The sequence below is a fragment of the Mya arenaria genome, chromosome 6 (assembly GCF_026914265.1).
Source record: "Mya arenaria isolate MELC-2E11 chromosome 6, ASM2691426v1".
Taxonomy (NCBI): domain Eukaryota; kingdom Metazoa; phylum Mollusca; class Bivalvia; order Myida; family Myidae; genus Mya; species Mya arenaria.
The window spans coordinates 31519842-31533246 of record NC_069127.1 but is presented as its reverse complement, the minus strand read 5'-3'; the positions used below and the strand labels follow the sequence as shown (position 1 = coordinate 31533246).

The following is a 13405-nucleotide window of genomic DNA, read 5'->3' as shown; positions in this document are numbered from 1 at the left end:
TTGTTGGTATAAAGTGTTGGCCTGGGGATTGCGAGTACTCCCTCTGGACATTTTCTAGTCCAAAGTGGTGCATATTGGGAGTATGTTATTACCTTAGTTCTCCTTTATTGAAATAAAAAGGATACTTGGACTATTTTAGGGTGCAGTCCCCCCTCCCCCTCCTGGATCCGCTCGTGGAATAGTATCCCTAAACAAATACCTTTATGGTTTTAACAGTATTATTATAGATATTTACTAAGAATGAAATATCACCAAAAAGAATCAATGATTTGCTGAGTACACTTACCTTTAGATCTAAGGACGTCGTCGAGTTTTTCCACAGTTTCTGGCGTGTCCATGATCACATAAACGGGATATAACACTCAAGTTTGCAAAGTTAAATTTACACTATACTGATGATAATAATATATCACGAATATTGCGAGTTTGGTCCAGATAAAGGGGGACAGGGCTTTGATAAATGTAAATGTAACCTTATCGCAAATTGTAGATTATTTTATCATTATTTACCGCATTGAAATATTTGAGACAACGTATACATATTTGAATCTTATTTCACTGAAGAGTCATAAAACGAAGTACAAAACGTTCAACTTTCTGAATATATTACCAAATAACAGGCAACTGTAAAGAATAACCCCATATCCATGCATGAGCCAAGGTTATTACCTTTCCCAAAAAGCCCATGTTTTTATTTTTAAAGGGGCTTGACACCAGATTGTCCCGAAATCGGCAAATACCGTATTTCCACAAAATAAGCCTAGTAATGTCATTATGAGCTTGAATGGTGCCGATAATAAATCATTTTACATGATTTAAAATAGTATTTTGTCGCTGTCTTAAAGCTGCACTCTCACAGATATACCATTTTTACAACTTTTTTTTGTCTTGGATAGAGCAACTTTTTGCGTAATTATCTGCAAGCCAATGATATGAGACAGCTGACAATAGATCAGATTGCAGATGTTCATATTTCCTTACGAACATTAATGTTTTATGGCTTAAACCGATACTAACGGTTTAAGAAAAATGCATAAAATATCATTTTTTGAATTTAAATATAAAAATCTGCGATCTACTTTTTGTCAGCTGTCGTATTTAACTTGTTTCCTTGGATTTTCATATACAATGGCTCGTTCCAAGAAGAAAAAAAGTTGTCAAAACGTTCAATCTGTAAGAGCGCAGCTTCAATACGTTTAAAAAATAGCAATAAATGTTTTTTTCAGTTTAGAGCGCGTATAGTTAGCATGTGAAAGTCACGTGATTAGTACAAATAATTATACCGCAATAGTTTTTCAAATTCCTTGGTATTTACGTCGTAGACAGACCCAGTAAATTCCGCAGTGGAAAAATACGCAAAAACTTTGAAAGATACATGTGTCATAAGCGATGTGATAAGCTGGTGTCTAGTCCCTTTAATGTACAACCTGTCATTCGGATTTGCAGTTGCATACATAAATTTAATCAGAATTGCTCGAAGACCAAGCAGTATCAAGTTTATATCACAAAGCACTATAGATGAACGTCAAAAGAAAGAACACTTCATTGACGTCATTCACATAATTGTGGGCAGCAGTCGATGGTCGCTACGTCACTCGGGCAGATCTGGCTGTACCTCACTGAAACAAAAACGTTACGGGCAGATGGTTATATGAATTATTCTTTTGTAGATTTACAATAAAGTAAGACAATGGATGCGCATTAGAGCCGATTGAACAAAAGTATGGATGCATGTTTAATATCGACTTAAAATCCCGAAATTTCGATTATCTAACTGGAACTTTCCGACATATCCGCATTATTTCCTTTTTTAAGTTTGTTCGATTGGCAATAATGGGCTTCCATGTCAAACATACCCTGTATTATAAAGTGACACTCTTTTTCAAAATCAATACATACACATGTATTACAAACACCAATTTTGACTGATAAACCTTTAACTACTTACTAAATAATGCATTTAATATGGAATATATTAGTAACTGATAACAAGATTGTAACCGTGTTTCTAATAGTAGAAAGCGCAAAAATATTAAATGATTGGTGAATGCTAAAATATTTATTTCGGTTTTCTTTAGTATCATAAGGTATAAATACCCTTTTTTATGCACATATCTTCCAAATTAAACTCGGTATCCTTCATATGAACCATTGTTTTCGATATTTATTCATCCTTTTTGGAGTATTAATTAAAACAATATCATTTATTGTGGTGAATCTTATTTGGGAGTAAGAGTGCATCAAGAGGTCATCGGGCTCATCAAGTAACTGACTCATTCAGACGTAGGGAATCTGTAATTTCGTTTCTCTTGCAATGTCTGTAAAACCAATTGAATGGGCCTACTTACCCCGCTTATCCCCGTCTCGTGTCGATATCTCGATCGTCGCGTTCTTATCCATGATGTCATCACACGCCCATTTTGTTCGATTGACGTAGCCCGATACGTTCTGCTTTATATCTGTAGAGCATTAAAGATAAATTACGTTCGTTTGAAAATAGGTGTAATGTACTACCATACATTGGTTTTAACAAACAATATACAGGGACGGTTCCAGGAATTGGCGTTAGAAGGGGCGTTACTTATGGGTGCAACCCTTTGACATACGCCACTCACTCAGAATCGAATGTATATGGCATAAACTGTTTGCATGGGGGTTGGGGGTTACTCCCTCATGCAAGTGTTAACAATTTGTAATCAGAACTGGTGCAATTTAATCGTATGTTATTACTGTTTTTTCCATATTAAATCTAAAGGTAAACTAAGCAGATTTTAGAGGGATCGCGCACCGGCTGACCCCCCCCCTCTCTCTAATTCGCTAGTGATATAGAAGATTTCCTTAAAGAGCATTTCCTCTAAATTATGGTGTTTACCCCCAATCTGAAAGTCAGGAGTTCCTCTGTGATTTCTGTACGTGAGCGAAAGATTTAAAGCTAATCTACACGTCAGGGAAGAGACCCCTTTTTCGGCCACCAAATTAAATAAGCCGTGTGTGCTTGGGCCCCGAGTATCAAGGTCAAGGTCATTGTAGTTAAAAAAAGTTTGGAACTGAATAACTTAAGTTAGGGTTGACATATTTTGACCAAATTTGGTATGACAGAAGATCTAGACTTTCATGGCATTGCATGTGGGGCCCCTGTGTTCAGGGTCAAGGTGTGCACGTAGTGTCTGCATTTAAAATATTCTAAATTGAACCAGAGTTGATAGTGTAAAGCAACTACCTATATAGCACATGAGGAAGCCTCCGCACCCAGAATCGACGTCATCCTTCTGACTTCTTCTAAACGTAATACCAATTGTTTTCTTGCCCTTCGTTATCACAGATTGGTTGCTGTCAAAAATTTCCGTTCTCACTTTTCCAGTTTTCACATTGAGTCCGTCGATTTCACATATATCGTTCACCTTCCAATCTAGAACGAGGTTGTTTTCTCTGCGCATGCGCTGTTTGCACCGCAGGATGCTATTCGACTTCCGGTAAAACCAGGGGAAGGTCTCATGACTTCGGAGGAGGCCCACTTTCTGCAGGGTTTCTTTCGGTTTCTTCGGACGCCGCTTGCTTCGTCGGAGGCCCTCTTTCTTCAGACGCCGCTTGCTTCGTCGGAGGCCCCCTTTCTTCAGACGCCGCGTGCTTCGTAGGAGGCCTTCTTTCTTCGGAGGCCGGGGTTTTGGACCACGGCAACGAAAGTCTTTAATGTCTGCGAAGAAATATAATTTTATACACTATGTTTACATGAATATCGAAACATAAACTCAAGCCGATGTTTAAGTACTACTCTGGAACCATGATAATTGGCCCTATATTGAGAACTTACTTGAAGTTAATAATGTGATTAATGAGGTCGTTGTTAACTGTTAAAGGTGAATAAGTGTCATGAACAGTTCTAAAAAATCAGCACAATGTAAGTTAATCACGACAACCATGCAATCCTTTCTAGCTTATAACATGTTACAGGACGTGATAGTATATTACTATAAAGGATCATATTTTGCCCTTATTTTAATATCTTTTCCGCAAAGGTTTGAGTCAGGGTGCGAAATTAATGTTAAGTAAAGTTCTATGTTTTTAAGGGCCTTACACAGAACATAACATGTTTCATATTTAAATTAAGTTTTAGGTTCAATATAAAGTAAGCGTGATGCACACAATATTTGAAACATGTGTAGATTAAGAAAAGAGTTGAGAAAATTTTGCAGGAAAAAATTATCAAATCCCCCCCCCCCTCTACACTCACCTAAAATTGTGCAAGTTTTTTTTTTAATTGATTAAAGGAGACAAAATACGCCTAAATACATAATTTCGGACAATTTATTGATTTAAAAAAAGTACACCCCCGCCTCCAAACACTTTAAAACAAATAAAATTTCAGTTCTGAGGGAGGGGCGCAAGTCAAAAGGCTACGCCCTTAAGCTACGCCCCCTATAACTTCAAATCCTGGATTCGCCCCTGCTTTGTTACCTTATCAATAATGCCATGGGTCTGTGTGGAGATTGCTTCATATTGTTTAAGAAAGATATGTGCATTTCTGTAACCTGGAATCCGATGTTGGTCTTAATTAGATCTAAGAGCGATGTAGCCAATCGGATTACTTGTTATTAATAACTGACCAATAGTGTGAATGAAGTCAATAATGTACGACAATAAGATTTACTTAAGTTGTTTATTGAATACCACCTCAGGAAGATAATTTGGTGTAATATTTTAAAACATTTTACCTTTATATGAAATTATATCATCAAGAAACTACATGATGTATTGTTAGACTGGAGCATTTGACACTAAAACTATTTATATTGTCGAAAAAAACCATCCCCACCCACTTTTGCACTGTGGAAGGCCCTTAAACCAAGCAATTAACAGTCACTCACAACTCTGTTTAACGCATTTAGCGCGTGTCACAACCAGAAAATCCGGGTTCTGCATGAAACACAGACACGTGTCTGCTTCCGATTCGCACGTGATCATTTTCGTCTTTGGGAGTGCCAGAGAACATGAATTGTTCCAATAACAGTTGTTAACTGCAACTATTAAGTCTTTCGTTTTTCCCGTGCATTTGTCATTGAAAATACCGGAAGTCACTTCCAGATCCGCGATCACGTGCTCGTTGGGGCACGTGACATTCACGTGAATCCCGTCATCGATCTCCGATGGATTGCACGAGCGGATTTTTGCATTGAACAAGTCTGTAGTTCCTTTGGTCGAGTTACATTGAACCGTTAACACTTCTTGCACAAATACTGAAACAAAAGATAATTATTCCCGAATGTATGACTGAAAATATCCATTATGCCGCTGACGACCTTAAACCGGTCTCGACATAGGTTCGATTTGCCATGGCCTATTCGGAACTCCTCGACCATTTTCCATTGAAAACATCCTCAGATGTATAGAGACGGTTTACAATGTCAGAAATCTTTACATTTCACTACACTGCACGAAGACCGCGTAGTAATTGCAATTTAGCAGTTAAACTTAATAACTTTACTCTTGGGAATCATAATTATTTATGCAATTGTACACTTCAATGGCAATAAATTTAGAGTCAGTAATTCACAATACACGTCAAATCACTACAATTAATTAATACTATTATTTAAAAGTTTACGAACTATTTTTTTCTGATGTAACGGCATATATCCGAGGTTGTTTTCGATGGAAAATGGCCGAGGAGTTCCGAATGAACATGGTCACATGAGACATATACTGGCAAACTACTGGCACATTATAGGCCAAAGCCCTGGGAGCCCATGGGAATCTCACGGCATACATGTAGCACGTGATATACAACTACGAAAACTTTCCGGACAACCCTCATATATCACGATTCGAATCAAGAATAAGGCAAATACATAAAACGAAAAAAATATCACATGATGTTTCATATGTATATAATCATGTGACCAAATCGCACTGAATTTATTAAAACTTGTCAATTTTAGAAAAATAATTTATTTATTTTTATTTCATTTTACATAATATCTACTTTTTTTTAAAAAAGCATCAGAAACGTTTATCCGATACTTGACACGCAGAAACACTTATTTAATATTTTAACTAATAAATCCATGATTTATATTTCCAAGCATACTGGATTGAAAAGCATCAGAAACGTTCGTACAATACTTACTTGACACGCAGAAACATATATTTAATATTTTAACTAATAAAAACATAATTTATATTTCCAAACCTTCTAGAATTTAAAAGCATTTAAAAACGTTCGTTCAGTACTTACTTGACACGCAGAAACATATATTTAATATTTTAACTAATAAATCCATAATTTATATTTCCAAGCAGTAGCCAGTAGCACCATGATCAAAAAGATTCCGTCTGTATTATTCCACAAAATCTTTATATTACGAATCCGTGTCTGGGCCTGTGTTTCTGCAGATTTCTGCTAATTTAATTTCACTGCAGGCTAACTTTATCAACCTTGGCCCAATTTCTTAGATTTGTTATCTACGTGCTAGGCTGATTCTTTAAACATTTTAGTTTCAGAACATTTTGTTTATTTACTGGAATCTTGGTTTTAGAAGTATGGAAACGATCACTGTGTTTTGGATATTTTTTAACGTTTTTGGTAATTATCTGACGTAATATATACAATGTTTATGTTTACTGTATAAATTAACGTGCGATAGTGCTCATAGCAATTTGTGAGTGATTGATAAACACGCATTTTGAATATTCAACAGCAACTGAATCAATTTCAAGTGTTGAATTTTTTCTTCTTAAATACTGTTGCTATAACATGATAAAAATTAAGATATAAAATAAGAAAATTACATGGGTTTTAATTTGCAACATAGATTCTACATACTAAATTAAAATTAAAATAAATTACTCACAAAATCATTCTGATGCACGTGCAGTTGCCCGCGTCCGGGGCGTCACATCGGTAGGACAGACCTACTCTGGCTGCCTGGACCATGGGGATGCTGGCGGCTACCGCCTCCGCTGTCCTTATGGCTACATTACAAACGTGCAGCTCACTTCCGGTGTCGGCTCCTGTTTTGAAAAAGGTTGTGTTTTTAAGCATTTGTGAAAGCTCACCGATGTTTTGGTGAACCTTTCTTGACAATAAGCTGCATGCGTATATTATATAAGATAAAGTCAGCTTTATAGACTGAAATAACTGAAAAAGAAGTCAGTATAGTCAATTACAAATGTAAACATAATTTGTGACGAAAATCATTCATTTTTCGAGAGCATTAATTAACGTTTTTTTGCATAATATAGCATGTCACATTTTTAGCTCGACTATTCAAAGAATAAGGAGAGCTATCCTAGTCACCCGAGCGTCGGCGTCGGCGTCAGCGTAACCACTTATGTTAAAGTTTGCGTACCACCTCAACTATTTTCAAAGTCCATTGACATCTGGCTTTGAAACTTGGCACACTTGTTCACCTTCATGATCCGAACCTGTGTACAGGAGGAGGTAACTGTATCAAGCATTTTGACATAATTATCCCCTTAAGAGACTCATTTACAGTCAGTTCTCATTTCTTATTTTTCCATCTTTGTTATTTTTATCAAATAAAACCAAATTTCAGAAATCAAGCCATCGTTGTACGTATGTAAGTGAAGCTGTTTATGGTACTGGAGTGCTACTTGCACGTGAATCAAGTTATTAACTACTCTTTAACAATATCCTCCAGGATGGATATTATTTTATATTGTCAATCACTGAGAATAGTCGAGCGCGCTGTCTACTGACAGCTCTTGTTTAGAGATCTTGTTTGAACGTGCAGTGTGTGTTCGTTGTTACATAGAAGAAGAAGACACACTTTCATTCAGTAACAATATACGGTGTGTGTATATCACGTGATAAATTACGTCATAAATGCTACGTCGGAAGGCAACATTTTGCTTCGAATGAATAAACAAATATAACTTTCCTATTTCTTCACCCTTTTAAATGAAACATAGCGGAGTCTACGCCGCTTACGGAGCCCCGTCTTCGGTCTTTTACCAGAGTTTGATTGAGAGTTTAGTTTCTTTAAACACTTCGACAAACCTTTTCACATATGTCATATGACCTGTACAAAATGAAGTGAAATTTAACCTAAAATATTTAAAAAAAAATACAGATTTATCAAAGGGGTCACTCATATCAACGATCTACCATAACATAGCCTTGAGTTGCTGCAGTTTATTTAAACAATGTCAGAAAATATCGAAATGCCAGATTTTTAGGCACTTCGAGATTTTTCTGACTTTGTTAAACTGCAATAATTCATAGTTTTATATGTTATGCTAAATCGTTGGAAAGATAAACCCCTTTGATAAATCTGAAGAAAACAAATAATAGTCTAGGTCAAATGTCAAGAAATTGTTTACAGGTCATATGACAACGACTTTGGTCTTATTCCAACTATTTAATTCACATTTCTCACAAAATTGTTGTTCTCGATGTCTGTCCATATAAATGGTGAACGAGTCCGTTAAAGCTGCATTCTCACAGATTTACCATTTTTACAACTTTTTTTATTTTTTTGTCTTGGAAAGAGCAAATATTTGCGTAAATAGCTGCAAACCAATGATATAAGATTGCTGACAAAAACAGATCGTAGATTCTGTTTGAAAATTAATGTTTTATGGCTTAAACCGTTACTAACGGTTTGAGAAAAATGCATTAAACATCAATTTTTGAACTTAAATATAAAAATCTGCGATTTAATTTTGTTGTCAGCAGTCTTATATAACTGGTTTCCATGGATGTTCGTAAAAATTGGCTCGTTCCAAGACAAAAAATAAAAAAAAGTTGTCAAAACGTTCAATCAGTGACAGGCCAGCTTTAACAAGCTCTTGTTTTGTTATCCAGTTTGCCTTGGTCTGACGTCGACTCTAATGGTTGCACAACACCAGTGCTACTGGCAAGATCAATGTGACGTTGAATTTCCGGTTGACGTCATCGTCAAGACGTCGGAGTTCAGCAAGTGTATAGCCCGGCGCCCAGGATTCGTAGAAATCAGTGGCTACTCCTGCTTTAATCATAAGGACTCTCCGAATGGTAAAATAGTGTTTAAGCAATATCATTTTAGTTAACTGATTTCGAGATAAAGTATGCATTAATCATGACCATGATATATTTATATGTATTGATAGCATAAACCTGCTATGTATTTTTAGGCATCCGATATACAATTTTGCGAATTTTGGATGACAAGTCCCAATTTCTCGAACAATCTTTTAAATTAGTCCTTTAATATAACAGATCAAGTACAACACATACTTTTTATTTTGGAGTAATTTGTTTAATATTCTCAATCTTAAGAGTTATTGGTTGTCTTGATGATAATCACAGTAACGTGTTTTCTTATTATGTGAAATCAAGTTAAAGTGATTTGGCTTAAGTGAAATAAGATTCTACAGCCTGTTGTGCATGAGATCATTTCGATAACTTGGGGCCTGGTGGCTCGAAAAAGTTATTCACTCGGCCCTCTTCGGCAAGCTTCGGAACGAGATAGACAATAGTCAATTATGTTGGATAATGGCCGAGTTGTTCCGATTGCGGTTTCATGGGCAGAGAATAATAATAATAATAATAATAATAATAATAATAATAATAATAATAATAATAATAATAATTATTATTATTATAATTATAATGATAATAATAATAATTATAATAATAATGATAATAATATAATATATAAGAAGCTTTCTTGCAAATTATGCAATTTCACGTCCGATTTTAGTTAAAACGAAGACGAAAGATACAATGTGCAACAACTTGATCTTAAATCGACTTTCCGCCATTTATTGTACATTCTAGTTATCAGCAAGCAATTCGTTTTGAATAACACCAAATTTGTGTGAGGTCACCAGGTATTAAAGTTGTTGCATCACATTATGGTAAAAGGACTATCAGCTAAATTGGTCTTGGGATCTCTTAAAGTGACTCGCTCATGTTTTGGGGCCAAATATAAGTTTTGACCGGTATTGTCTCTGAACACACTTATTTTATCATTATTTACTCTTTAATATCGAAATTGCAGAAAAAAATACAGTTATAACATAAAAAAGTATTTTGGTTTTAGTTGGGTTCGAACAAATGCCGGTAAAGTCAAGAAAAAAATGCAAACAGCCGACTAGTCCACCTTGCCGCCGGTACCTTATCAAAAGTTGTGGGTTTGTTGACCTGTTAAGGATACATTGATAACATCACGTGATAATGTAAATCAACCAATCACCGTCACGGCAACACCACAGTCGTAATTATTTTTCAATCGCATTATAAACGCTAATGAAATTTGTGCTCTTCAAAGACGATATTTGAGCAAATATGAACATTTGCTGATGGGTTTCAGCTTTTGGTATTTTTGTTTTAACACTCCTTATAATTTGCCACACGTTATTTCGTAATTAAAAATGCGCATTTTACAAACCGTGAGCGAGTCACTATAAAGCTGCACTCTCACAGATATACCGTTTTTACAACTTTTTTATTTTTTGTCTCGGAAAGAGCAAATTTTTGCGTAAATATCTGCAAACCAATGTTAAAAGATTGCTGTCAAAAGATCAGATCGCATATTTTCATATTTCCGTTCGAAAATTAATGTGTTATGGCTTAAACCGTTACTAACGGTTTAAGAAAAATGTATAAAACATAAATTTTTGAACTTCAATATAAAATCTGCGATCTTATTTTTTGTCAGCAGTCTTATATAACTAGTTTCCATGGATTTTCGAAAAAAATTGCCTCGTTCCAAGACAAAAAATAAAAAAGTTGTCAAAATGTTCAATCTGTGAGAGTGCAGCATTAAATCGCAAATAAAAAAGTATAATAATATTTTTTTTCGGAATTATCGCAGATAGCGGGAACAGTGAGAGCCGACTTCTTAACATCTGCGCTGATACGGACGGAAATCCGCATCGCACTTCCAGCAGCGCAACCTACGCTCGAAGTGAGGGTCTCATCCGGAGCCACACTTCATTCCCCTGGTCATATGAGAGCACAGAGAGGAACTGCTCACTGGAACTGCCGCTCCTCAGCGGTCACCGTCTCCATGTGACCGTTCACCATATGGACGTGGGTGAGCATGACAGCGTCATGGTAATAGGTACAAACTCCAAGGAGCGCCGCTCCCTCGTGAACGCAGCTCCGGGTACCGCGCTGACGATCGGCGAGGATTGGGACTCTAGCTTCCGGTTTGATTTCAATGTCAGTGTGGATTCTAATGGCGGATCCGGCTTTGTCATCTGCTTCAAATGTACGAACTACTTGCGATATTGAAATTAAACTTTTTTGTTGTAATTGATTTTGAAACTAAAATGTCAGTATTTTGTATCGATTTTGGTATGATCATTATTAACCATCTGACCTAAGCGTATGTGTTCACAGTTTATAAACTGGGCGATGACAGTGGACCCCAGAACAACGACGTCTGTGATGAGCTACTTTCCAAGGGCGTTCTTGAGCTCCTCCCCGCCACGACCCAGCCGCCAACTCAGCCGCCTGTCGTAGGTACGCCGAAAGTGTTTTCCTCCTATATGGATAGTCTCTTTGTCAATTATATTAATTAACAATGTTCATCTATCAAAATGATTATAAGAATAGCACATTCAACATGAGAAACATTACGGGGCTCAGATTCATTAACGTTTTGAGGTCAAGGCTAAGAAAAGTAAAATCTTCCAAGTTCTTTTTATTTCAATATAGGAGAAGAAAAAATATCAAATACGCCCAAATTGCACAATTTCTTTCTTGTTAAACAATAATGTTCTTGGGAATACCCCACAGCCCGCCTGCCATCATTTTAACCAATTTACTTTTTACAATTTACGGTTCATAGAAATGGGCACAAGTAAAAAAGATACGCCCCCTCTAACTTCTAATCCTTTTACCGCCCCTGATTACAGAAGCAAATGTGGTCAAAATTGCAGTATCTGTTCTTGTGTTCTCGTTGAGGCCAAAAGGACGTTTCCCTTGTTGGTCTTGAACCAATGAACAACCAAGCTTGTTGAAATACCGGTATTATGATGAGCAACTACCGTGTAAAGTTGTCTTACCCCTTGTTTCTTGCAGGGCCCAATCCAGTAACATGCAAGAGGAAAAAGAACGGGAAATGTCGAGGGCCGAAGAAGCCGAAATGTAAGAAAATCAAGGATGTAGAAGCAAGGAAGAAATGTATTGGGGCTCGCAAAGGAAGAAAGGGGAAAGGAAAGAGTAGAAAGAAGAGGAAGGGCTCGAATTAACTCTGTCTGTTCCAACAGCACCGTCGGATACCGCTGCCATTCGAATGCGCTCTGGTTACGGAGATTTCATTCGGTACTCCTCGGCGGTTTTCCATCGAAAACAGCCTCAGATGCATGCCGGTACAACAACGGGAGAAGTTTGTAAAATTTGAATAAAAGTTTAAACTAAGTGTAGTATTCTAAAGTGTATAATGTATTACTAAGTTTAAATTGGTTGCGTAAAGTGTATTATTGCATAAATAATAAGATTCCGAAAAGCAAAGTCATTAAGTTTAACCGCTAAACTGAAATAACTACGCGATCTGCTTGTAGCGTAGTTAAATGTAAAGATTTCTGACATTGTAAACCGTCCTTATACAGCCGAGGTTGCTTCGATGGAAAGTGGCCGAGATGTTCCGAATGCGGAGAATGCTGTGAGAAACATGACATGTGAGAGTGAATGTAGCTACACGTAAAATTTGCTGTTTAGTTTTAAAGTCGTTTTTAAGTCGTTTGCGAAATTATGTTCAGACACTAACCTGTAGACTCGGTGATACTCGCAAAAATAACTTTCCTCGTGCGATCGTGTGTCATTCTAATCTTGTACAGTGTACATATAACATGATGACGTTGTTCACAAAAAGTAGTCCACACGTACACGTACAAGTAGTGTTTCGCAATCTTTCTGATAACAGCCAATAACACCAATTCTGAGTCGACATCGTTTGTTTATGACGACAGGGAGATTTCTTGACATTCACAAAAAAGAGGTTCGTTAGAGTTGTCTCAGCTTGGTTTTTAAGCATAGCTTTACCACGGGTACAACCCTAAGAAAAGCGAGTCTTTGATATGAAATTGCCGTTCTGGCATGCTCACTAAACATTGATTAGAAAGAAACACGGCGCTAAGTTTTACATGTTGAATTGATCAAACTTTTAAGCTGTAATGTTACAATTACACAAACACTCTGGTGCGGGTATATAAAAACAATAACTAAACAAAAACGCCACGGAGCGAACGCCAATCTTCGTTTGTTTTAGTTTATACTGATGTCTTTAAAGCTGCACTCCCACAGATTGAACGCTTTGACAACTTTTTAAAAAAAAATTGCGAAAATCCATGGAAACCAGATATATAAGACTGATGACAATAAAATCGCAGATTTTTATTTCTAAGTTCAAAAATTGATGTTTTATGCATTTTTCTCAAACAGTTAGTAACGGTA

The 13405-nt window shown here is 36.5% G+C and overlaps 2 protein-coding genes across 3 annotated transcripts; one reads left to right on the top strand and one right to left on the bottom strand.

Annotated features, from left to right (window-relative positions):
* Positions 1 to 588: 588 nt before the first annotated feature.
* On the bottom strand, positions 589 to 6415 carry LOC128239161 (uncharacterized). 2 transcript variants are annotated; one of them, XM_052955662.1, is made up of 5 exons: positions 6233 to 6415; positions 4866 to 5234; positions 3221 to 3694; positions 2349 to 2459; positions 589 to 1619 (listed from the first exon to the last, which is right to left on the bottom strand). In XM_052955662.1, exons 1-5 carry the CDS (start codon positions 6276 to 6278, stop codon positions 1552 to 1554), a joined length of 1068 nt encoding a protein of 355 aa, XP_052811622.1. In that variant the 5' UTR covers positions 6279 to 6415; the 3' UTR covers positions 589 to 1551. The 2 variants fall into 2 exon arrangements, with proteins under 2 accessions (XP_052811622.1, XP_052811623.1); XM_052955663.1 differs by lacking the exon at positions 6233 to 6415 and adding an exon at positions 6125 to 6184.
* Positions 6416 to 6424: 9 nt separating this feature from the next.
* LOC128239160 (uncharacterized) lies at positions 6425 to 13145 on the top strand. Its single transcript, XM_052955661.1, has 6 exons — positions 6425 to 6580; positions 6873 to 7022; positions 8825 to 9013; positions 10818 to 11216; positions 11348 to 11470; positions 12032 to 13145. Exons 1-6 carry the CDS (start codon positions 6538 to 6540, stop codon positions 12199 to 12201), a joined length of 1074 nt encoding a protein of 357 aa, XP_052811621.1. The 5' UTR covers positions 6425 to 6537; the 3' UTR covers positions 12202 to 13145.
* The last annotated feature ends 260 nt before the right edge of the window (positions 13146 to 13405 follow it).